This window comes from Myxocyprinus asiaticus, chromosome 1 (assembly GCF_019703515.2).
Source record: "Myxocyprinus asiaticus isolate MX2 ecotype Aquarium Trade chromosome 1, UBuf_Myxa_2, whole genome shotgun sequence".
NCBI lineage: Eukaryota > Metazoa > Chordata > Actinopteri > Cypriniformes > Catostomidae > Myxocyprinus > Myxocyprinus asiaticus.
This window is the reverse complement of record NC_059344.1, coordinates 49,596,457-49,622,492: the sequence shown is the minus strand read 5'-3', so window position 1 is coordinate 49,622,492 and position 26,036 is coordinate 49,596,457. Positions and strand designations below refer to the sequence as shown.

At 36.6% G+C, this 26,036-nt stretch overlaps 3 protein-coding genes across 4 annotated transcripts; 2 read left to right on the top strand and 1 right to left on the bottom strand.

The window, feature by feature from the left end:
- The first annotated feature begins 3,493 nt into the window (after window positions 1–3,493).
- On the top strand, window positions 3,494–5,796 carry LOC127440078 (putative sodium-coupled neutral amino acid transporter 7). The gene is made up of 6 exons (XM_051696464.1): window positions 3,494–3,609; window positions 4,062–4,129; window positions 4,306–4,450; window positions 4,561–4,760; window positions 4,858–4,909; window positions 5,026–5,796. The coding sequence occupies exons 1-6, from the start codon at window positions 3,494–3,496 to the stop codon at window positions 5,165–5,167; spliced, it is 723 nt and encodes a 240-aa protein (XP_051552424.1). The 3' UTR covers window positions 5,168–5,796.
- A 2,443-nt stretch (window positions 5,797–8,239) lies between these two features.
- LOC127444637 (lysosomal protective protein-like) lies at window positions 8,240–13,422 on the top strand. 2 transcript variants are annotated; one of them, XM_051704131.1, is made up of 11 exons: window positions 8,241–8,562; window positions 9,719–9,830; window positions 10,010–10,147; window positions 10,242–10,403; window positions 10,666–10,757; window positions 10,861–10,945; window positions 11,039–11,191; window positions 11,306–11,442; window positions 11,525–11,687; window positions 11,772–11,861; window positions 12,823–13,421. In XM_051704131.1, the coding sequence occupies exons 1-11, from the start codon at window positions 8,300–8,302 to the stop codon at window positions 12,904–12,906; spliced, it is 1,479 nt and encodes a 492-aa protein (XP_051560091.1). In that variant the 5' UTR covers window positions 8,241–8,299; the 3' UTR covers window positions 12,907–13,421. The 2 variants fall into 2 exon arrangements, with proteins under 2 accessions (XP_051560097.1, XP_051560091.1); XM_051704137.1 differs by lacking the exon at window positions 10,242–10,403 and having other exon boundaries at window positions 8,240–8,562; window positions 12,823–13,422.
- On the bottom strand, window positions 13,216–20,821 carry LOC127444631 (cytochrome P450 2F2-like). Its single transcript, XM_051704117.1, has 9 exons — window positions 18,909–20,821; window positions 18,628–18,790; window positions 18,320–18,472; window positions 18,009–18,169; window positions 17,611–17,784; window positions 15,864–16,002; window positions 15,398–15,585; window positions 15,076–15,217; window positions 13,216–14,878 (listed from the first exon to the last, which is right to left on the bottom strand). The coding sequence occupies exons 1-9, from the start codon at window positions 19,146–19,148 to the stop codon at window positions 14,676–14,678; spliced, it is 1,563 nt and encodes a 520-aa protein (XP_051560077.1). The 5' UTR covers window positions 19,149–20,821; the 3' UTR covers window positions 13,216–14,675.
- Between the last annotated feature and the right edge of the window lie 5,215 nt (window positions 20,822–26,036).

Here is a 26,036-nt window from a genome sequence, read left to right as displayed (position 1 = left end):
CTGGCTAGATGACGTCATTTAGGGTCGTCTGGAAATTTATATTTGTTTAAAAATTCAGTTTATGGAAGTAGATAACCGTTGGGGTGGAACAACTGTGTCACCAATAAGATGTTATTTTTAAACCAATATTCAAAGAAAAGTGTTTTATTTTTATACTTGATATCCTTATTATTCCAAATCAAACATCTACAGAAATTGTGTTTATAAGCCATCAGTCATGATAACAGTACTTGCCTATGAAAGTTAGACAGTTTAATGGGAATTTTGCTAATAACAAAGTTACAGTTGAGGAGGAATTCGATACCACAAACTCTGCTAAAAATCAAATTTGGGATATAGTACCACAATTCATTATTTGATTTAATGAAATTCTGAATCCATTTAATCTTAAAAATGTTATTAGATGTTTCAAAGTCAATAACATTTAAACCACCTTGATGAAAAGGATTACATAATACACCTCTTTTTAGGTAATGTGGCTTATTCTTCCAAATAAAGTTATACATTTTCTTATTAACCAGTTTAATGACTGATAGAATATATCCGTGAAAATAACCAGTTCAAGTTCGGTTTAAGCGCCATTTAAGCACAATAAGCAACGTTCTTTGTGTATACAGCACTTACTGTTGAAAACAGCTTTCCGTACCTCGGTTCTCTGCCATTTGTTTTAAATCCAGCAACTGAAGATGATGTCTCAGCTCCAGATGCATTGTGGCAGGCCCAGCTCCACAGGGGGGCATGGGTGGGCCTGGCCCACCCAATCATGAACTTGGCCCACCTTGAGAACTACACCTACACCAAGCCCTCCAACTGTTCGGCCCACTCGGCGGGTCCTATGGCCCACCACCTTAGAGCTGGAGCCAGGCCTGCACTGTGGTATAGGAAAGTGTTCAGCCGATCCACACTTCGGAATCCTGCCGGAAGTAGTAGGTCATCCGGGCATTTCTCGCTTACTGTCTTATGAATACTATGGATTCGGACACACTACTGCACTGGCATACTGTTTTTGGCATACTATATAGTAGGGAAGTATGGATGCTCGGACGCAGGGATGAGGTGGATCATTTGCTTTATATCTGGTTCGCGTACGTAGTCTAAACTGGCTATTATTAGGTTATCGTTTGCTGAACCTACACCAGTCACAGAAGATCACGTGATGTTTGTAGACGAAATGTGATTCAGATAGACAGATTGAATTTTACACAGAACAATCAGAAACATTATTCATCTGAAATGTTTATGTGCTGCTTAATACAGTGCCTGTTGGGTGTGCAAGAAAAAAAGTACAATAAAAGTCTGTATTATTTTAATACCAATAAAGGAGTCCGTATTTGTAATCATTTTGAATGTTTTTAATTAATATGACAAATATAATATCGCATTGTATAATCATGATGTACGGTTATAAAAACATGGACGTGTCAGAATAAACACCACGGTAATGATATACTAATATACCACTTTTGCCATTGCAGTAGTAGTAAGAGTAGTATGTGAAGTATGCAATTACGAACGCAGCCCGTAAAAAAACGTGTAACTGCAGTCACGTTGTGAGTCTGGCCAATCATGAATAAGCTGTGTCGTCATCAGAGCTTTTTTATTTTTTTATTTTTATTTTGTAAGACTTAAATTCTAACAACAATACAACATTACAGAGAACAAGTGGGGGATACAGAGAGTGAGAGAGAGAGAGAGAGAGAGAGAGAGAAAACACTTTACAATTTGTAAAATGATTCAATAATGAGGGATGTTTTTAGAGCTTTTTTGTTTCTTTAAAGTTTACACAAAGACTCAGCAAAACCTTTTATCTCAGAGCGAAATAAAATAAAGCTAGGTTTAGATGCTATCACTCTGGATTTGTGGATATGATATTTTCCCAACAAGCACAGGATTTTGACAGAACCAGTGCTACAGAATAGAAACAGGACCATTTCTTCTTTGATGTCAATTAGATTATTAAAGGAAGTAAAAATAAGTAATGAGATCTCAGTCTGGAATGAATTTGAAAAGGAACATCTAAAAAATAGAAAAAAACGATTCAATTTCATAACCACAAAAAGAACATTCCGGATGAATTTCCATAAATTTAGACAAGAATAAATTGCAAGGGTAAAAATTGTGAGGGATTTTACTATGAATCTCTGTAGCCTTGTTTGGTGTTACAAAAAGGTTATGTACATTCCAGACATTATGAAAAGATACTGAAGGATAACTCTGTCACCATAAAACCATTTGGAGCAACACTGGTTGTAGAAAGTCACGTTTTTCTAATATGTATGTTGTTGCACTTACAATCTAAAGAATCTACTCATCAAACAAGGTGGTTCTTCCTTTAGCGGTGAGTATTGTAAAGAGGATTTAATAAGATAAAGAAGCTTAATGGCATATCAATTAATCACCCTTGAAATCTCAATACGAGTGACATTAACATTGTTATCTTTGATACATTTTTCACACACACACACACACACACACACACACACACACACACACATACAAACACTTAAGGGGCTAGGGCGTTTTTTTGTTGTTGTTTTTTTTTAATCATATTCTTCTATTATGCTAAAAAGTTTTATTGCATTTTTATTTTTCATCACCTTAAGGGCTTTTGTATAAGAAAGAAATACACAAAACCTAGGTTTCACTTTCATGTACTTTGACTTGTGTATATCAAATTTTCCCAGAATAAGGATGTTATTAACCAGAAAGTCATCTTTGTCATTGTTCATAACAAGTCCATAAACAATGTCCTTTTGAGAAAAGATGTCTAGGTGAGGAACCTTTGGGTAAAGCCAGTCCTGTATATCAAGCCATAAGCATCTGCATACTGGAAAAATAAATGATCAGTAGTTTCAGTATTATCACAAAATACACATTTACTGGTTTCAATTTCAAATCTTTGTCGCAAGAAACTCCTCTGGAGCAACTACAGCACCAAAAAATAAAAATGTATAGTCCCTTAATTTTACCATGATGGTTTAAGTTACCTAGCTTTGGCCTGATGTTTGAATTTTGGTTAATTTATTTATTGTTAGACATACTAGAGTATATTGGTTATGGAAAATGCCTGCTATAAATACCTTATTTTTATTCATGTATAGCCTATTTTGCTGCATATATATATACATATATATATATATATGGTGACAGAGTTATCCTTCCGTACATCATGCCTATTTTGCTGCATATATATATATATATATATATATATATATATATATATATATATATATATATATATATATATATATATATATATATATATATATATATATATATATATATATATATATATATATATATATATATATATATATATATATATATATATATATATATATATATATATATATATATATATCATATATATATATATATATGTGTGTGTATATATATATATATATATATATATATATATATATATATATATATATATATGTATATATATATATATATGTATATATATATATACAAGTGTATATATACATCAGAGATGGTGACTGGTTTGCACTGGTACACGGATCGTAATTTCACCATTACTTTGACCTCAGTGCTAATCATACTGCCTCTGTCCATACCCAAAGTGATCGGCTTCCAGAAATATGCCAGGTTGGAGTCCTTAACGTCTGAAACTTCCTGATTTTATCTATATCCTGTTTATAAACTTCACAGTCTAAGAAAACAATGCAAATTTCTCCTGCTTATAACTGTATATTCTTTGTGTATTGTTAACATTTTTACCTTGAAGTGTGTTTTTTTTTTGCAATGACATTAAAGGGATAATTCACCCAAAAATTAGAATTCTGTTATTTTACTCACTCATGTTGTTCCAAACCCATATAAAAAAATTGCTTTTGTGGAACACAAAAGATGTTATGCAGAATGTTAACGTTGGTAACCATTCACTTTCATTGTGTGGAAAAAGATCAGTTTGTGTTCCTTAGAAGAAAGAAAGTCATATGGGTTTTAAAAAAAAACATGAGGTTAATGTGAATGATGACAGGAGTAATGACAGAAGTTGCATATTTGGTTGAACTATGCCTTTAAGCGCTGAGAGCCAGAAATTCGGCTTGGTGGGCAGTCGTTACAGCCAGCATGATTATCTGCCTCTTTGTTTACACAGGCACAGGTGTGCGAGTGTTTGTGTGCACCACATTTATTAGGTCTTTCATCACACCGCAGTTATACTAAGTTTGTTTGAAATATTTTAAATGTTAAAGCAGCCAGAGAAGATTTGTTTTAATAAGTTTAAACTTATAAAACTTTAGCTAGTTGTGTAAGGGTTGAGTTTGTGCTTTTCTGCAGGTGTCTGTGGCTTCCTGTCGTTTGGCTCAAATGTAAGCCAGGATGTGTTAATGGCATATCCATCCAATGATATTGCAGTGGCAATTGCCCGAGCTTTTATCATCATTTGTGTCACCTCATATCCAATCCTGCACTTCTGTGGAAGGTAACCAGCCTATTGTGTTCTATATGTGTGTGTTATGTACTGTATAATCTATAAGGACATACAGTATATTAGTATCAGCGAGTGATTGTTTGCTAATAACTGTGGTGTAGGGCAGTGCTGGAAGGTCTATGGCTGCGTTTTAAAGGAGAGGAGGTGGAGACAGATGTGGCAAAGGAACGGAGATGGAGGATTCTGCAGACACTCGTCTGGTTTTGTCTCACGCTCATTCTTGCTCTCTTCATTCCCGATATTGGACGAGTTATTTCACTAATTGGTGGATTGGCTGCATGCTTCATTTTTGTTTTTCCAGGTATAAAATGAAAACGTGCTTTTGTATATATTTTTGCTGTATATCATCAGTTATTTTAAATGCTGACAATATTCACACTACTAATTTTTGTCTGTAGGGTTGTGTTTGATTCAGGCCAAGCTTTCAGAGCAATATGTCAGATCGGCCAGGTAAACATGTTTATTATATTAAAATGTTAAACATTTATTAATACTTCGCATTGGACGTTCACATGTGTTTTGAATGTCAAAAGTGATAAATGAATAACTGAATTATTTCTCAATAGCTGGAATGGAATGGTGGTTTGTGGGGTCATAATGGTTACAACTGGCACTTTCATCTTTACAAAGACATCATCAGTCATCCCATGTGACCTCATGCACATTGGACTTTTGACCAATAGAGACAAAGTGAGAACATGGCAGTGAAGACTACGCAAACCATGTCTACCACTGACCTTTGAATTTCTTTGTTTGTCAAATGGACACTCAGATTGAGCAATCACACAGAAGTCTATACCTCTTAATGTAGGGGATAACTCACTAGAAATGCACCATCAACCCTTCTGCTGTGGCTGTTTTGAAATGGGAGTCCTCTGCAAAGGACCGTAGACACTATACAGCTACAGTTTAAATGGCTACACATTGTGATAATTCCTTGCATTTTTGTTTAATCTGAGATCATCCAAAATATAGTTCCTTTTTTATAATTATTGTTAAGAACCTAAAGTTTTATAAGGGCCTTATACACTTGACAGTGCATTTTGTTCAGTGTTTATTATGTTTACCCTTACAATATTGTTGATCATTTTATTTATTGGGGGAGAACTTGCACTGCCAGATGTAATTCTGTAGTTTCAAATATTGTGTGAAACTACACTCATACTGGTTTAGACTAGTAAAGGTTGATATTCAAACTGTATTACAGAATATACACTGTTGTTATTTTTGCTACATTTTCTAAATGTGAGTGTAGCTGTGTTTAAGAAATTATTGTTTAGGTGGTGAGAACAATTTCTAATATTTATGAATAAACTGATACTTGAACTGAATGTAATGAAGAGTACATGGTTGACTTGAAAATTTGAGAGTTATTTTTTATTTTAATTATTTATTTATTTTTAGGGGGTAAATATTATTTAAGAACTGAATGAAAGAATGGCTAAAATAGATTTATGTCCATTCTCCAAACACTTCAGTTGTGTCACATGGTGTGTTGGTGGTGCCTATAGGAGTACTACTCCATTGTGCATAAATACCAGGCAGATTTCTCGTGTCCTACCTTATGGGTTTAATCAGTAACACAAGATGCATGTCTGCCATTTTCACAATCGTGTATTATTGTACTCTATGTTTGTTTACTGTTTCAGTGCAATCACTAAAGGGATAATCCATAGTCCATTTACTAGCTGCCTTTATTCTATTGCAAAATACAGTTAGCCTCTCATGAGAGTATATTATAATTTTAAAAAATAAAATAATACTAGTATATTTAAATATACACAGAAACTGAAACTGGTTGGCCAGATAATGAAGGCTGGAAAACTTGTTGAATTAGAACTGGTTAACTAATGCTGATTTACCACAGTTAGATAATAACATTCAACTTTACTATTAAGCCTTAATGTGGTATGGTTACAAATTATAATATAACTTAAAAATGAAACTGCTGCTGACTAAAATTAGCACCATGCTTTTATTGATACATCACTGATTACACTCAAAATGCATAGAACTTTTTCTAAATTAATGTTGAAGAATAAAGGCTTATTGTAAAAAATGTTTTGGGAATTTAAAATTTCACTCATTACGATAACAAACCTCTCATAAAAATAATGTGACAATGCAATGTACTGTCAATAGACATAAAAGTGAAGAAAGATAATCATTTATGGTGCTTTTGGAAAATGTATTCTGAAAAACGTACTGATTTCTGCCCATGTTTTGTTATTTTGAAGACCCCTAAAATATTTCCAAGTACTGTTAGTCATATTAGTGAGAACCTATACTTCCTGTCATGACCTCTAAATCATATAACTGGCTCAGTAAAAACTATGCTATTACTATAACAGCAACATTTTTATTGAATTATTTAAGAAATAAATGTTGAATGCAATGCTAAATTAGGTTTATATATTTGATTTAACCTTTATTCTATTCAGCACAAAACACCAAACTTGAAAAATTATTTGATCTCTGGTTTTGTAAATGAGGTTGCGGGATGTTAAATACTGTATTTTGTAAGATCATAGCATTCAACTTTATTGAAATCAGGTTTATATTTAGAATTGGAGGAAGATGGGAGAATAAGTGTCCCTAAAGAAAAATGTGCATTTACTTTTAAGTTGCAACATATTTAGGAATATGTTTAGCATGTACAGGCAGGGTTGGGGAGTTATGAAATACATGTAACGGGATTACGTATTTAAAATACAAAATATAAGTAACTGTATTCCACTACAGTTACAATTTAAATCATTGTTATTTAGAATACAGTTACATTCAAAAAGTATTTTGATTACTGAAGAGATTACATTGCATTTTATTGTCATTTGTTTCATTTAATATTTAGTAGAAGCAATTGTCCTAGGTGTCATTTGATGTGTACAGAATGTATAAAATACTGATATAATTCTTATGAATACACTCTCTACAATATTTTGAATTTGGACTGCAGTACCCATTTTAAACGCTTGATGTCAATGTTACATATTGCTCCTTTAATGTAAAATGCTAAATCAAATATTCTCTGTTATTATGTACTTTCACAATTTAGCAGAGTAATGGGATAACTAAAAAATGACAGACAAATCAAATAACAGAATCCCAAAGAGATTAATCTGAATTTCTGAGAGGTAAAATTATACTATTAATTATATACTGTAAAGGCCTATTCATATATAGATATTTAGATGGCCATATGTAGCAGTTCAAGGTTCGGGCACGGAAAGGAGGAGAAGGGAAGCAATGACACAGTTCAGGTCAGGCTTTATTTTCTGCCTTCTGCACCCTCTTCTTGGTGCTTTCACTCAGTAGCTTCAAATCAAAACATCAAGTCACAATACCTTCAACTCTTAGTAACATAAACTCTCACTAACATAAAGTATAAATAACTTCTGCTTGAGCACGCCAACGCTGTACTGTCGTGTCGCTCTATGGCGTGTTTGGCTGCTTTTTAAGGTCTGCCTCCGCCATCACTTTAACAAGAAATAGCTGTTAGAAATTTACAACCAGTTTGACGAACCACTCCCCTTCTCCCGCAAACAGACACACGACCACGCACACATCCACGCACCATATTATGGAAAATGTCAATTTAAATATATAAATGCAATTGCCATTTTGTGTATCACGTTTTAGACTGTATTCTCCAACAGATTTGCTTCCATACACTTAATGCTCACTGAGACTGGAGAAGTGTGGTAGAATGATAGTTGAACAAAAGCGCGCGCGCGCGCACGCACACACACACACACACACACACACACAGATGTGAAGTGAGGGCGGAAGTACTGAGTCTGGCTAATGTTTTGCAGTATCACCTGACGACTTTAAAGTCATATGACCGACTGTGGACGGGAAACTCAAAAACCTCAGGTCATAAGAACGTACAGGTCCACAACATTCGTTCACGTTCATCAAACATTCATCAAAATGTTTTCTCAGCGCATCTTGTTTTATCTTTTTGTCATTTGTGTGCATGTCGCGTGCGGCATGTATGATCCAGATGAAGTGCTGGATCTGCCGGGAATGTCCTTTAAACCCAATTACCGCCAGTGGTCAGGATATCTGAAGGCCAGTCCTGGCAAGTTTTTGCACTATTGGTAAGTTTTCAATATAAAATGTATACATTCCGAATGAATGTTGTTTTGATCGTAAGTTCAGCACTTATAAGTTCAGAGTTCCGCATTCACAACTCTGATGTTCTGCCAGAGTGTTGCATAGGACACCGAATGTAAAAATAAGACTTTAAAAAATATATATAAGTGATTTGCTTAAATGTGCATTTTCATACATGTGATGAATCACTTTGTGACATGTAACAAACATTTCGAATACTGCTTTGGGGAAAAAAGGTGCCCAGTCAAGGGCGAAGATTTGGCTACTGCTATGTTACATATTTAAAAAACACGACACATGCCCAGAATGGTATTACCATGGTACTTCAGGTAATTTATTGTTAGTTTGAGTAGAATTGTGCAGGCATACCTACTTTGTTTTGAAAGTACTGTGGTTTGTGTCCCTTCAGTCACACACATTAAAGGGATAGTTCACCAAAAAATGAACATTCTCTCATCATTTACTCACCTCATACCATCCCAGATGTGTATGACTTTCTTTCCTCTGCAGAACTCAACGATTTTTAGAAGAATATTTCAGCTCTGGTCCATTCAGTGCAAGTGAATGGTGACCAAAACTTTCTAGCTCCAAAAAGTACATGAAGGCAAAATAAAAGTAATCTGTGCAACTCCAGTGGATTCATCCATGTCTTCTAAAGCATTCCAATCTGTTTTGGATAAGAACAGACCAAAATGTATCTCCTTTTTCACTAAGACTAAATCTCCTTGGCAGCAGTCTCCTTGGCAATCAGGATTTCAAACTCGATTACACTTCCTAGCACGGTAGCCCCATCTAGCACTCTGCTCATGCGTTAAGCACTAGGAAGTGTAATCAAGCATGAAATCATAATTGTACCTAGAGACTTCAATGGCAAGGTGTACAGTGGAAAAAGGAGTTACAATTTGGTCCGTTCTCACCCAAAATCGTTTGGATCGCTTCAGAAGTTATGGATATAACCACTGGAGATATTCTTCTAAAAATGTTTGTTTGTGTTCAGCAGAAGAAAGTAAGTCATAAACATCTGGGATGACATGAGAGTGAGTAAATGATGAAAGAATTTTCATTTTTGGGTGAGCTATTCCTTTAAAGAAAGTGCTTTGTGTATTGATTATTGCATAAAAGAGTGCATGTACATTGCAGGTTTGTGACTTCTCAGAGGGACCCGCTTAAGGATCCAGTCGTGCTGTGGCTGAACGGAGGGCCAGGCTGCAGCTCTTTGGATGGGTTTCTATCAGAGAATGGCCCGTTCCATGTAGGTTGATACTTGTAAACACATGCATTCATCATTTTATTTAAAAAGTACTAAGAACTAAAGACCAGTTACATTTAGAGAGGGGAAAAAAATCATTTATGTAATCTCAGTCTTCAACCTCTAAATCGCATGTCAGGCAGGTTTTCTTTTGTTTGAATATTTCTTTATTTGGTCCTTAGGTAAATGACGATGGAGCCACTCTGTATGAAAATGAATTCAGCTGGAATAAAATTGCCAATATTCTGTATCTTGAGTCACCTGCTGGAGTTGGTTTTTCCTACTCGGACGACCAAAAATATGAAACTAATGACGATGAGGTAAATATGCACACATTCACAAACACTTGTAAAGGTTACTCTCTGAAAACCTTCATGTGTACCTTTTTTTTTTTAAATCTATATATTTCTTCAGGTGGCAGACAACAACTACCTAGCCTTGCAGAGCTTTTTTGCCAAATTTCCTAATTTCACCCAGAATGAGTTTTTCATTTTTGGTGAGAGTTATGGAGGCATTTATGCACCAACGCTCAGTTTGAGAGTTGCTACAGGTGGCCAGCTTAAAGTAAACTTTAAGGTAAATTTAGGTGTGCTTACTTCATTTTAAAAACTTCACTTTAACATTGCCTAATATGGGATGTATTAGTTATATTTCTAGAACATGCGCTAATTTAGCATACAGTAGAATTCAATATAGAATTCAGCTCCTCCTTTTTTTTTTTTTTTTTTAATAGAAAAGTTCTAACATAGATTTATTTCAACACAGTCTGTCTGTCTAGTTGATTAGAATTTTCACTTTAATATTGCATTTTTGTTTGGTTGATTTCTTTTTGTTGTAGGGCTTTGCTGTGGGAAATGGCATTAGTAGCTTTGCGTTGAATGACCAATCACTAATCTACTTTGGTTACTATCATGGGCTATTTGGAGAACAGTAAGCTAATCCATTATTTCTACAAGTAGCCATTCATTGGTATGTTTATGCTGCAATACTGAGAGTAAATATTTTGATGGATACATGCACCTTTTGCTTGTAGGCTGTGGAAGGATCTGAATGACAACTGCTGCCAAAATGGAGTCTGTAACTTCTACAACAATTCTAAAGAGTCTTGCTCTGTTTGGGTAACATGGATGCATCCACACCTATGCTGGCTATTGTTGTAGTACATCCTTACATATTGCCATTTTAGGTGACTAGTGTTTTGTGTTTCACAGGTATTGAATGCATTTCATATAGTTTATAACTCTGGGTTAAATGAATATGCTCTGTATCTTGATTGTGCTGGTGGTATTGGATCTCAGAAGACTTACCGGAATGCCATGGTGCACCTCTTTAGAAACTTCAGGAAGGATTGGGAAGCTAATCATGTGAGGCCTGATCCCTCAACTTGTATATAACAAAACCAAAAAGCACAAAAATCCAACCTGCACTTTAACTACTGAATGTGTTAGAGTGAATTGTGCTTTCTTTTCTGTGTTCAGTTAGTGGGAAGAACTCCAAGTGTTAATTCAGTGCCTCCATGCATCAATAGTACTGCTCAAATGAACTGGCTTAACCGAGGAGATGTGAGGAAGGCACTGCACATCCCTGATGTACTACCACCATGGGACATCTGCAGGTACACTCCTCTCTTACTGATCTAGTGTGTGTGGGTGTTTGTGAATGTGTCCAGTTATTGCCTTCCATCTCTGTGTGTGCAGTGATGTAGTGGGAAGCCAGTATCACACAATCTACCAAACTGTCAAGGATGTCTATGAGAAGCTATTGGCTTTGGGTCTGAGAGCTTTGGTCTATAATGGAGATACTGATATGGCTTGTAACTTCCTTGGAGACCAATGGTTTGTTGAACAGCTTGGACAGAAGGTAAACCCTGTGTTTGTTAGACTTAATGTTCACCAGGAAGTTTTTCAGTTTCTAGGTTTAATGTTGGATTACTTCCCCCACAAGGCAACCACAGAGTACCAGCGCTGGCTGTATGATAACCAGATTGCTGGATTCTACCAACAATTTGGCAACATCACTTTCCTCACAGTTAAGGTCAGTTCCAGGAATGTTATAGTCGATGGAGCCTATCTTGCGCTTTTCTATGTTTTGCAGTCTTTGTGTTTTTTAATGGAGATTTGTCTGACTGGCTGTGATCTGATGTCTTAAAGGGATAGTTCACCCAAAAATGATAGTTAACCCAAAAATGAAACCCTTCAGTCACACACATTAAAGGGATAGTTCACCCAAAAATGAAAATTCTCTCATCATTTACTGACCCTCATGCCATCCCAGATGTGTATGACTTTCTTTCTTCTGCTGAACACAAATTAAGATTTTTAGGAGAATATCTCAGCTCTGTAGGTCCATACAATGCAAGTGAATGTTGGCCAGAACTGTGAAGTTTCAATAAGCACATAAAGGCAGCATAAAAGTAATCCACATGACTCCAGTGGTTAAATCCATATCTTCTGAAGGGATTTGATAGGTGCAGGTGAGAAACAGATCAACATTTAAGTCCTTTTTTACTATAAATTATCCTCGTTGTCCAGTAGGTGGCAACATGTATGAAGAGCGTGAATTGCCAAAAACAAAAGAAGAAGAATGTGAAAGTGGAGATAGTAAAAAGGACTTAAAAATTGATCAGTTTCTCACCCACACCTATCATATCACTTCTGAAGACATGTATTTAAACACAGTTGTATAGATTATTTTATGCTGCCTTTATATGGTTTTGGGGGCTTTAAAATTTTGGTCACCATTCACTGTATGGACTTACAGAGCTGAGAAATGCTTCTAAAAATCTTAATTTCTGTTCAGCAGAAGAAAGAAAGTCATACACATCTGGGATGGCATGAGGTTGAGTAAATGAAGATAGAATTTTAATTTTTAGGTAAACTATCCCTTTTATCTTCTCATAAGCTCTAAATGCCATTTTTTGTCAAAGCAGATTAATATAATATGTTTGAAACCATTTTTTTTAAAAAGATTGTAACATACAATACTATCCTTGTAGGGAGCTGGTCACATGGTTCCTCAGTGGGCTCCTGGTCCATCTCTCCACATGTTGCAAAGTTTCCTATCCAATAAGCCTTACTGAATTTCCATCAGACCACATCTTGTCTCACAGCACCAAATCTGATTTTTAAGTGTGGTACAGGATAGGACCCTGTGGATAGGAACGAAATCCGACATGAAGCTGAATCAGACATGAAATATTTCTCAGGGACTGTGGGTGTCTGTGTGTTTGAATGAGCTTTGAAACTTTGTTAAATTCTTTGGTATTTTATTGATTGTTTGAATCTTTTTAAAAGGGATTTGTTTCTTGAACACAAGGGGTGGCTTTACAGGCTTGCAATACTATATCATGGTGATGCTGATCTTAACATGTACTGTATTGTTCCCAAAATATCTCTGGATTTATATGTCAAATATAGCTGGACTTGTATGGTACACACACAATTGATTAACTTTTTACATTTTTCGCATCACGTTTTAAATTCTTAAATTCTGTTATATCCTCACCTGGCTACCGTTATAGGATCTGTTGAATTGAATGAAGGATAGGATGCTCATTTGTAAATTCTGTTAAATAAAATTTTGAAGACAAACAAATATGTATTAATATTCTTAATTTTCTACATTCCTACCATTGAGCTACTCATCATTCAACTCCAAGTCAAAGAATACATGGGTCAAATAAAAACCAAAAGCAAAATTACACTGTTCTGAATTAAACCTGATCTAATTACATGTATATGCAATAACATTGCATATACCATTACATTGGTATATGTCTCATCACTGTCACGACTGCTATGTTGATCGGAACTGCACCCAAGAATTTCACACACCATTGCACTTGTGTATATGGCTGTGTGACAATAAAAGTGATTTGATTTGATTTGATTTACTTACCCATATAATTGCCAAGCTAAATGGAATCGTCAAAGCATGATTGTATGAATGAGAAAATTTCTTTTGAGCAAGGATCCTCCTGTAAATATGTGGAAATTCAACCAAAAACACTAGATTTTGTTTAGATTTACCACATAATGTCTCTATACAATGAACTGTACCTACACATGGAGGCATCAGACTTCATTATCATTAGATGTTCTTACTGAACAATTGTCTAATTTCTGACTAAAACAATTTTTTGGTAACACTTTACAATACGGTTCCATTTGTTGACATTAGTTAACAACATAAGGTAATATGAACAATACTTTCCCAGTACTTATTAATCTATGTTAATGTTAATTTCAACATATACTAACACATTGTTAAAATCAAAAGTTTTATATATAAACATTAGTTAATGCACTATGAACTAACATGAATTAGCAGTGAACAATTGTAAAAGCTTTATAAATGCTGTAAAAATATATATTGTTCATTGTTAGTTTATGATACCTAATGCATTAACTAATGTTAACGAATGGAACCTTATTGTAAAGTGTTACCAATTTGAAAATTTGTTTGTTTTTTATATACAGTACAATTCATGTTAATTCACATTTACAACATTCAGTTATTTTTGTAGTTCAAATTTACAATATGAACAGAACAATTTAGGACAACTCTCTAGCAGCAAACAAAAACTGCTTTTTTATTTAATGGTTGTATAAAGTGGTTTTCACAAATAAAAGTAAATGTTTGCGTGAAAGACTACCTTTTGAACTCATGGTTGCACAATAGTTCTGCTTTAACAAGACTACTTAAGGATGAAAACAATAATGCTCTTTAAAGGCGTTATGAAAGTTTCATTTAACACATCTATACAGTTGGCTCATTCTTTATGTTCTACTAAAATTATAATGGCTCAAAGTAATACAAAATAAATATTATGCATTACAAGGCTAGTACCTAAGATTCACACGTCTTCCCTTGTGCACGTAGTTGTACACGCAGGGGGTAAGGTTTTGATGACTGTGTCCCACCATATATAAGAGTAAAGTCTGGTGTTCCTGCATCTTCTGGCCATATTAGGCGGAAGCGCCGCAGTATTGTAACCATGATGAGAAAGAGCTCCATACGAGCTAGACTCTCTCCTAAACACACACGGGATCCTGGGAAATAGAAAATAGGTACATTATTCAAAAAGTATCATATTAAGGACATTTTTTGTTTAACTATAAGTATGTGTGCAGAAACAGCTTAGAGCATTATTCCACCTCTCAAATGGATATATTACTAACAAGGCTAAATGAATGATAATGATATCCACTGTACATGGAAATAAATCCAGAATCTATATAGAACATACCTGCAGAGAAAGGCAAGAATGCTTCAGGCTTCACAAATTCCCCCTTTTCATTCAAGAAGTTTTGAGGGTTGAATTCATGGGGAAACTTCCACAGACTTTCCTCTCTGAGAGCAGATGACAGATATGGGATGATAATTGTCCCCTGTAAGAACAGCAGATATTTAAAAAAGAAAAGAGAGAGAGATTGACAATTTTCGCGAGTTGCAGCAACAAAATAACAGTTTGGTTTAAGGATTGGCTATTTGTATCTTTTTTGTTAGTGGTATGTGCCATTTATAACTGCTGTAGATAGTTTTCATGTCAAAATTCTAGTAATTGTCACCTTTGGGATGTTGTAGCCCTGGAGTTTGGTGTTTGTACTGGCAGTGTGAAACATACTAAGAGGAACAATGTCAGCAACACGCTGACCCTCATGAATCACTGCCTGAACGTAAGGCATGGCATTTTTGTCCTCAAATGTGACATGTTCACGAGCTCCAAGGACTTCATCGATCTCCTTCTGACATTGCTCTGAAGATGTGTAAATGGACATTACAAGACACATGCAGACACTGAAAGAATATGAATGCTTATGTCTACAGCCAATCTGATCAACTAGAATTTTAATTATGCTGTTCCTAAGAAAGCATTTTGAAAAACAGCATTTTATTCACAATGCTGCAGCACAAGTTCAGGGCAAAGAGTCATATGCTGTACCTGTTTTACAGACCTATCACTGGCTGCCTGTATATTTTTGTCAGGATTTGATTGATTGAACATTGAGTTTTTTGTTATTAAGCATTCATTACCTTGTATGTGCATGTGGGTCATCAGGTAGAGGGTTAATGTGCGAAGTGTGATTGAGGTTGTGTCAGTTCCAGCAACAAACAAATCAAAGAGCAAAGTGACCATCTGTGAATCATCAAATGTGGTACGCTGATCTGCTCTCTGTGCAAGTAAACAAAAAGATCTACTCACACACCATTGAAATAAAAGCATATAAATCTCTACTGTGCTAAAATGAATCAAAATGCCTAATAACACACAAACACATGCAAGGGTGTAGCTAGGAAATTACTTTTGAGTGGGCCTCAATAAAAATGGATGGGCCAAGTTTTCGGGCAACTTTTTTTTTTTTTTTTACCAAATTTTCCTTAACAACAGAGAAGCGGCACATTCAAACAGTTCTTTCACACTTTCAGAAATTAGAATTAATGCATTTTTTAAACCGTTTTATAAATAAACTCAGCAAAAAAAGAAACGTCCTCTCACTTTCATCTGCTTTTATTTTCAGCAAACTTGACATGTGTAAATATTTGTATGAACATAAAAAGATTCAACAACTAAGACATAAACAGAACAAGTTTCACAGACGTGCTCAATGGGATTGAGATCCGGGCTCTTCGCTGGCCATGGCAGAACACTGACATTCTTGTCTTGCAGGAAATCACACACAGAATGAGCAGTATGGCTGGTGGCATTGTCATGCTGGAGGGACATGTCATGATGAGCCTGCAGGAAGGGTACCACATGAGGTAGGAGGATGTCTTCCCTGTAACGCACAGCATTGAGATTGCCTGCAATGACAACAAGCTCAGTCCGATGATGCTGTGACACCGCCCCAGACCATGACGGACCCTCCACCTTCAAATCGATCCCGCTCCAGAGTACAGGCCTCGGTGTAACGCTCATTCCTTCCGACCATCACCCCTGGTGATACAAAATCGTGACTCGTCAGTGAAGAGCACTTTTTGCCAGTCCTGTCTGGTCCAGCGAAGGTGGGTTTGTGCCCATAGGCGACGTTGTTGCTGGTGATGTCTGGTAAGGACCTGCCTTACAACAGGCCTACAAGCCCTCAGTCCAGCCTCTCTCAGCCTATTGCAGACAGTCTGAGCACTGATGGAGGGATTGCGCATTCCTGGTATAACTCGGGAAGTTGTTGTTGCCATCCTGTACCTGTCCCGCAGGTGTGATATTCGTATGTATCGATCCTGTGCAGGTGTTGTTACACGCAGTCTGCCACTGCGAGGACGATCAGCTGTCCTTCCTGTCTCCCTGTAGTGCTGTCTTAGGCGTCTCACAGTACGGACATTGCAATTTATTGCCCTGGCCACATCTGCAGTCCTCATGCCTCCATGCAGCATGCCTCAGGCACGTTCACGCAGATGAGCAGGGACCCTGGGCTTCTTTATTTTGGTGCTTTTCAGAGTCTGTAGAAAGGTCTCTTTAGTGTCCTAAGTTTTTATAACTGTGACCTTAAACCATCTGTAAGCTGTTAGTGTCTTAAAGACCGTTCCACAGGTGCATGTTCATTAATTGTTTATGGTTCACTGAACAAGCATGGAAAACATTTTTTAACCCTTTACTATAAAGATCTGTAAAGTTATTTGGATTTTTACAATTATCTTTAAAATACAGTGTCCTGAAAAGGGATGTTTCTTTTTTTGCTGAGTTTATATGTTTCAAGTCAAACAATAATCTGTAATATTCTGGGTGGGCCCAGGGCCACCCCGGCCCACCCGTGGCTATGCCACTGAACACATGTGAATCTCTGACCTTCTCCATCTCCTCCAGGTAACAGTCAATCAAGTCTCTGGGCTCCCCAGCAACCCGTGACTTCTTGTGCTCACTGACAACTTTAAGAATGTGTTCTTTGATTTGGTCAAAATAATCAAAACCTTTCCTGAATGGCAGTGGGAAAATCCTTATTGCTGGTGCTATTTCATAGAGCTGCAAAAGATAAACAGGTATGTAAAGATGGATTGTATTAGTAGATCAGGCATTTAATTGTGTAAAGGCAAAAACTACTTTGGCTAATCAGAGTAAACTCAGGAGTTCTGGGAGGCCTTTGGGTGTCTTTTTTTTACATTTTCTTCTCTGCATTATTGATGATGGTGCTAAAAGTCTACTCATTTGCATACAGTACATGCTAGTTTACTTTTCATTCTATTTACCATTGCCCAAGGTCCAATGACAATCTTAGTAAGTTGTTCTATTGTTGTGAGCAACGTCTGGAAATATTCATCCTCATAGTTGAAGCGTGACCCAAAAATAATGGATGCTATTATGTTTGAAGCAGCCTGATGGAAGAGATGTTTAGGGTCAATTGACTTTCCTGGTAAAGAGGAAGAGAACAGAAGATATGATTATCATACTTGAATTTGAATGTTTTTTGATCATTTTGAGATCTGGAAAATGCTGCATAAATGAAGTAATATTAATATAATTTTTTTTTGTTTTGATTTGTCAAAGGTGGTGTGTATACCAGCAGATTCCTCCAGATGTAAGCAGATATATTTGACCTCCTCCAGAATCCTCTCTTCCATACTTCTCTTCCCCAATCCAAAGTTCCTTAGTGTGGTCAGAGCAAACCGTCGATGTTCTCGCCAACCCTCTCCAAAATCTGCCATTATCACCCCTAAACACACAAACCACTTTGCTCTAAGCCCAGAAAGGGGAGTTTTGATCTATAATTTTCCTTATACTGTAATTCTCATTCAGTGCAATGCACTTCTCTGTGCATTATGTGAGTTGTATGCAGGCTAGTTTAGTATTGTGTGAGTCTTGCATTACCTTTGTTCTTTGTTATGTGGCTGACAAACATGGTGTCTGATCTGCCAGCAAACTCCACCCCCTGTGTGACCAGTGCCTCCCTGATCACCTTCTGACCAGCTAACACCACTGCTGGCTGCCTACCAATATAGAGACTGTAGAGTGATCCATAACGCTGAGCAAACTACACAAAAAGACAGATTCATGTGTTTTAGACAGAATCACAGCAGCATGCATGTCTTTTTATGCATGTCTAATCATGATAATTGATTCTTAATGCAGCATTGATCTCATGTGCTTACCTTGTCCAGGTCCTTTAATGGGTTTGTGCAGTCTAATTGAAGCAAGTTTCCAAAGAAGGGAATAGGAGTTGGTCCAGGGGGGAAGTTTTTGGGTCGCCAAATTCTGAGCTTGAGGAACAAAAGAAAAGCTCCAAGCCACAACAGAAGTAGAGCAGTCAACATGGTTTCTGATCTACAGGACGACCCTTTGAAACCTGTTATATAGTATGATACCAGGGGCGGATCTAGGGAAGGGGCCATGGGTCACTGGCTCCAGGTGAAATCTGATTTGCCCCTTCAGTGCCCCAAACCAGGGGCTGGTTGCATAAACATAGCCATTTATTTTAGACTTTGTCTAACAATTTGTCTGACTAACTAAAGACGCCAGAGAAAGCCTGTAGCATAAAACAAGCTCACAGCTGTCTTTAGTAAAACAGTAAAATTTGCATTGCATTGTGGAAAAAATAAGACACTGAACGACAAAAAAACAAATGGCCGACACTTGTCGCTAAACACAGTTTCTCTTTACTGAAAATATTTGCATATTAGAAGAATACAATGCTTAAAAATATATTCTAATTACCAAATTTAGTGATTTTAACCCAAATAATAAACTCAAGGAAATCTTTTTCAGTCTCAACTCAAGCCCCTTTTAGTCCTCAACTGAAGCGCCCACTAGCTCAGCTGACAGTTATTTTCCATGGCAATATAGAATGTAAACAATAGTTAGCCTAGGGGTCTGCTGTCTTACATTTTGGTCTTAAATAAGACCAAAAGTTTTTATGCAATTGACTGAAAAAGCTAAAACCAAAATTTTAGTCAACTAATTTGTAAGACTATTCTAAAACAGTTTTATGCAACCGGCCCCTGTGAAAAGCCTTCATCAAACAAAATAAAATAAATAAATAAATTGCTAATTTGCATACTTTTGCTTCACTAGCGCAAAGCTTGAATGTCCATGCAACAACATGTTTGCAGAAACAGTATACTGTTTTGACAGAAACTTTTGTGTTAATTACAGTAGATCTCACACCAGGAGCGTTACGTTAAAGGAAGTTCAACTTTTACGTGCCGAAATACGTCTCAAGACCCGTTATACTTGCCTGTTTCTCGCCGCATGCAAAAGTATCAACATGCAGTGACAAGAGAAGCACACATCTGAAGCACAGTTAAACAGGTACTGCACTAAAATAACTGAGAATTCTGCTCGAAATGTTGCATTTGTGCTTATATTAAATATCAGCTGTATCTGGGAGAAACAGCATGCATGTTTTAGTCATTGTAACAAGTTCGTAATCTGAGTAATGGAGGAGTCAGGAGGCAGCGAACTGTCAACATGAGTACTTTATTACTCTTCAGTGTCACTCACAAAAACTTGAACAAAAAGGGCTCTTAGTGGCCAAGTATACACACAAACGAGGCGTAATTCTGTCCCACACAAACGAATCGTAATTCTGTCACACATGCAGGAACAGTCTCTCTCTTGTCTCTCTCTGCATACTGATGCATCCGTCAGCCTTTTCAGGTCTCCCTCTGCCATCACTATAACAAGACATAGGTGTTAGAGATAATGTCAGCCCAGGTGATGAGCCTTACTGCTCTCCCTCTCCCGCAGACAGATACACCACCATGCCCCCATCCCCAGAGTCATGCTTTCTTTACATACTTTATTTTGGTTTATTATCATGCAGTAACACACTGGCTTAGTGAATGATGTATGTCATCATGAAAATTCCCCTCGAAATCCAAACAAAAGTGGTCACAGGAGACGCATTTTAGCAACCAGGTTTCAAAGACCCGTCGGACACAGCACGGTTAATTGACTACGTGTGGCTGTCTGCATCCCAGACCCAACAGAAAGAGTTCGATACACTGATCAAAAGCACTTCGAAATGCCACGCACTCTGAGGAATGCTGTTTGCTGAAATGCATCAGTGTGCAGTTACTGGTTTTTAATTGGTCCTAATGTGACCAGCCAAACAACAATAAAGTCTTTATTACTTTTGTACTAGAAGTGTCTTGGTCTTTTTTCTAATTTGCACTTTGAAATGCACTCGAAACCTATTAATCAACACAACTATTTGCAAAAGCAATGCAAAATAATGTAGTTATAGATGTCTGTTGGGTATTTGGAAGTTCCACATGCAGTCAGTGACAGACACACAAACACTATTTCTATATTAGTAAATCTGACTGAAGATGATATAAGAAGGTTATATTCTGGTAAATTGTGGTTTGGGTTCTGTTCTATGTTAATTAATTGCCTTTTGAATGTAAATGTGGAATTCCTCCTCATACAAAATAAACTTACTGGAGGTTAAGTTTGAAATAGTCCGCAATGCCTCGCTCCATTTTATATGTATGTCTGTTGATCAGAATATGTAAAAGATATAACAAAATTATGCAAGTATTGATAAGTTTGTTTTTACATTCCTTGTGTATTAGGTCATGTGTTCAGATTTCAAGAGCATAGACTCATGTTGACGCGCTATTAATTTGGCCCCTCTCTGTACACTGTGGCCCCCCTGTAGCCCCCTTCTTAAAAAATGTCTAGATCCACCTCTGCAGGATACATTGTGAACTGATAGGCATGTACACTGCGCACAATCAACAACTTTCTCTTTAAACTTGGTTGAACTGCAGTCTGCAGAAAATAGGTGAAAAGGTATGCTCTGGAAAACATGGATGAAAAGATAAGTTGCATTAAATATGGGTCAAAAGGTAAGTCGTAGTGATAATGCAATTGGACCAGTGGCAGCAAAATCTTCTCTTGATAAATTTGTTTCTTTAGGCCAATTATGTATTTGTCATTTTACGTAGTATGATCGTGTTATTGATTTACTGATTTTTAACATTCTCCCAGCTGAATTTACAACTTTTCTAATACATTTTGTTAGCCAAAAGCTTTGTTCCAATATTATCCAAACCTAAATTGTATTTTCAACCTAGTTTAGCCTCATTGTTATTTATGAAGAGCTAAGGCAAGGCAATTTATTTATAAAACACAATTAAAAATGGACTGTTGACCAATGTGCTGTACAATAATAATAAATAATTTAGAAAAAAATAATAACAACAATAACAAACATAAGTATAAATGCATCATTAAACAAGGGGACAGACAATATTCAGCTCACAGTTTAACTAAAAGCCTGGGAGAAAAGATGAATTTTTAACTGAGATTTAAAAGATATCGGTGTTGGAGCTGTTCTAATATGCAGGGGTAAGCTGTTCCAAAGCTTCGGGGCCACTCCTGCAAAAGCAAGGTCTACCTTTAGTTTGAGTCTGGACCTAGGGCAGTTAAAATCCTCTGATCAGCTGACCTATGAGATCTAAGCGGCTTGTGCACTAAATGCAAAAGGTCAGAAAGCTAGCAGGGTGCTAACCCATTTAATGATATAGAAACAAACAAGAAAATCTTAAAATCGATTCAATAACAGACCAGTAGCCAATAAAGAGATGCTAATATTGTGGAGATGTGGTCTCTTTTATGAGTATCAATCAAAGAGTCTAGCCACAGCATTTTGAACCATTTGCAGTTGTAACAAAGATGACTGACTGACTCCTATGTAAAAGGAATAACAGTAGTCCAGACACGGAGAAACAAATGCATGCATCACCCTCTCAAAATCGTTAAAAGAAAGAAGAGGCTTAACTTTGGCCAGTAATCTTAAATGAAAAAAAAAAAAACTACATTTGACTACAGAATTAATCTGTTTGTTAAATTTAAGAGAATTGTCAAATAGTACCCCTAAGTTCTTCACTATGGGTTTACTATGGGGAGCTAGAGGGCCTATGTTAAAATTTGAAAAGTCAACACCATCAGAGGCCCCAATTACAACAATCTCAGTTTTGCTTTCATTGAGGATTAAAAAGTTTAGAGCCATCCAAGTTGTTAAATACTCCAGGAAAGCAAGTAGGAGCTCTAGAGTATTATTTTTCTTTTTCAGAAGCAAAGTTTTGAGTATTTTAGAGAGAATGGGCTTGGATTTTAAAAAACATAAAAACTGCATCGAGAGATGCAAGGGTGCGCCTTATACAATTCAAGATTTTACATCGGTTCTATTGGACCCCCTCTAAATTGTATAGGCTTGGTCTTAAAGACATACCCACCTGCTGGCGATGCCAATCAGAGGAAGGAGACATGGCCCATGTTTTTTGGTGGTGCACTGAGATTCAGGAATTTTGGTTGAAGGTTCAGAGTGTTCTGTGTGACGTGTTGGGCATTCGGATTTTGTTTTGCCCCAGACTCTGTGTTTTGGGTGATGGGGCGGTCATCGACGTAGGTGATAAATACATAAACAATTGGATCCTCACTAGTGCGATGATAGGCAGGCAGATTGTTTTAAGGGGTTGGAAATCGGTGGGAGCACCCTCAATTCGGGAGTGGTGCGAAGAGATGGGAAGGGTGGCAGCCTTCGAAGAGGTATCATGTAGAAGGCTGGGGATATGGGATTCTTTTATTGGGAAATGGGGTAGATATTTGACGTTTTGGGGGGCTCTCACAGTGGGTCTGTGGAGAGAGAGGTATAGTTTAGATTGGTATGTTTATTATAGGTGTATGTGTATGTATATGTGTATGTATGTGTATATACAGGTGCATCTCAATAAATTAGAATGTCATGGAAAAGTTCATTTATTTCAGTAATTCAACTCAAATTGTGAAACTCGTGTATTAAATAAATTCAATGCACACAGACTGAAGTAGTTTAAGTCTTTGGTTCTTTTAATTGTGATGATTTTGGCTCACATTTAACAAAAACCCACCAATTCACTATCTCAAAAAATTAGAATATGGTGACATGCCAATCAGCTAATCAACTCAAAACACCTGCAAAGGTTTCCTGAGCCTTCAAAATGGTCTCTCAGTTTGGTTCACTAGGCTACACAATCATGGGGAAGACTGCTGATCTGACAGTTGTCCAGAAGACAATCATTGACACCCTTCACAAGGAGGGTAAGCCACAAACATTCATTGCCAATTGGCTGTTCACAGAGTGCTGTATCCAAGCATGTTAACAGAAAGTTGAGTGGAAGGAAAAAGTGTGGAAGAAAAAGATGCACAACCAACCAAGAGAACCGCAGCCTTATGAGGATTGTCAAGCAAAATCGATTCAAGAATTTGGGTGAACTTCACAAGGAATGGACTGAGGCTGGGGTCAAGGCATCAAGAGTCACCACACACAGACATGTCAAGGAATTTGGCTACAGTTGTTGTATTCCTCTTGTTAAGCCACTCCTGAACCACAGACAACGTCAGAGGCGTCTTACCTGGGCTAAGGAGAAGAAGAACTGGACTGTTGCCCAGTGGTCCAAAGTCCTCTTTTCAGATGAGAGCAAGTTTTGTATTTCATTTGGAAACCAAGGTCCTAGAGTCTGGAGGAAGGGTGGAGAAGCTCATAGCCCAAGTTGCTTGAAGTCCAGTGTTAAGTTTCCACAGTCTGTGATGATTTGGGGTGCAATGTCATCTGCTGGTGTTGGTCCATTGTGTTTTTTGAAAAGCAAAGTCACTGCACCCGTTTACCAAGAAATTTTGGAGCACTTCATGCTTCCTTCTGCTGACCAGCTTTTTAAAGATGCTGATTTCATTTTCCAGCAGGATTTGGCACCTGCCCACACTGCCAAAAGCACCAAAAGTTGGTTAAATGACCATGGTGTTGGTGTGCTTGACTGGCCAGCAAACTCACCAGACCTGAACCCCATAGAGAATCTATGGGGTATTGTCAAGAGGAAAATGAGAAACAAGAGACCAAAAAATGCAGATGAGCTGAAGGCCACTGTCAAAGAAACCTGGGCTTCCATACCACCTCAGTCAGTGCCACAAACTGATCACCTCCATGCCACGCCGAATTGAGGCAGTAATTAAAGCAAAAGGAGCCCCTACCAAGTATTGAGTACATATACAGTAAATGAACATACTTTCCAGAAGGCCAACAATTCACTAAAAATGTTTTTTTTATTGGTCTTATGATATATTCTAATTTTTTGAGATAGTGAATTGGTGGGTTTTTGTTAAATGTGAGCCAAAATCATCACAATTAAAAGAATCAAAGACTTAAACTACTTCAGTCTGTGTGCATTGAATTTATTTAATACACGAGTTTCACAATTTGAGTTGAATTACTGAAATAAATGAACTTTTCCACGACATTCTAATTTATTGAGATGCACCTGTATATATATATATATATATATACATACACATACACCTATAATAAACATACAATAGTACATATGTGTATGTGTATGTATGTATATATATATATATATATATATGTGTGTGTGTGTGTGTATGTATATATATATATATTTATTATTTTATTCTCTGTAAATGTGTGTACTTATGTAAGACCACTGGGATGTTCGTTTGGGGTGGGGTTCTTGATCGGGGAGGGGAAGTAGTGGGTTAAATGTTGAATCACTGTATATATGTTTTGTTTTTCTTTGTTTTGAAAATTAATAAAAATGTTAATCAAAAAGAAATGTCTTTCCTCTGTTACTCAACCTTTACTTCACATCATTTATCAATTATTAACTACTGGCAAATTTCCTGATCATTTGAAATGGGCAAAAGTTTTTCCTGTATATTAATCTGACGATCCATCTATTTTTTAATTTTTTTCCAATTATAGACCAATATCCGTTCTTCCATGTATGGTCGTTGAAAAAAATAGTTTATAACCAACTCAGGTGTCACCTGCAAACACATCATTTATTCTATCATCACCAATATGGTTTTCATCAAAAGCATTCCACCTCCATGGCTCTAATTCAACTGACGGAAAAATCTTAAGAGCACTATATAATAATGAAATAACTATAGGTGGTTTCATAGACCTTTCTAGAGCTTTTGATACAGTCAATCATAACATTTTATTACAGAAATGCCAACTTAACTTAAAGGAATGGTTCGGAAGTTATCTTTCTAATAAAAAACAGAGTGCATCATGGATTGATTCTATTTTTGAAATACATTGAATGTGGCATTTCCCAAGGTTCAACACTGGGGCCTCTGCTTTTTCTAATCTATGCAAATTAGTTTTATCTTTATTCAGAGAATGCATTCCTTATCCTATTTGCTGATGACACCAGTATTTTTTTATCTGACAGAGATAGACACATGTTAATGTCTTACATAAATGTGGAACT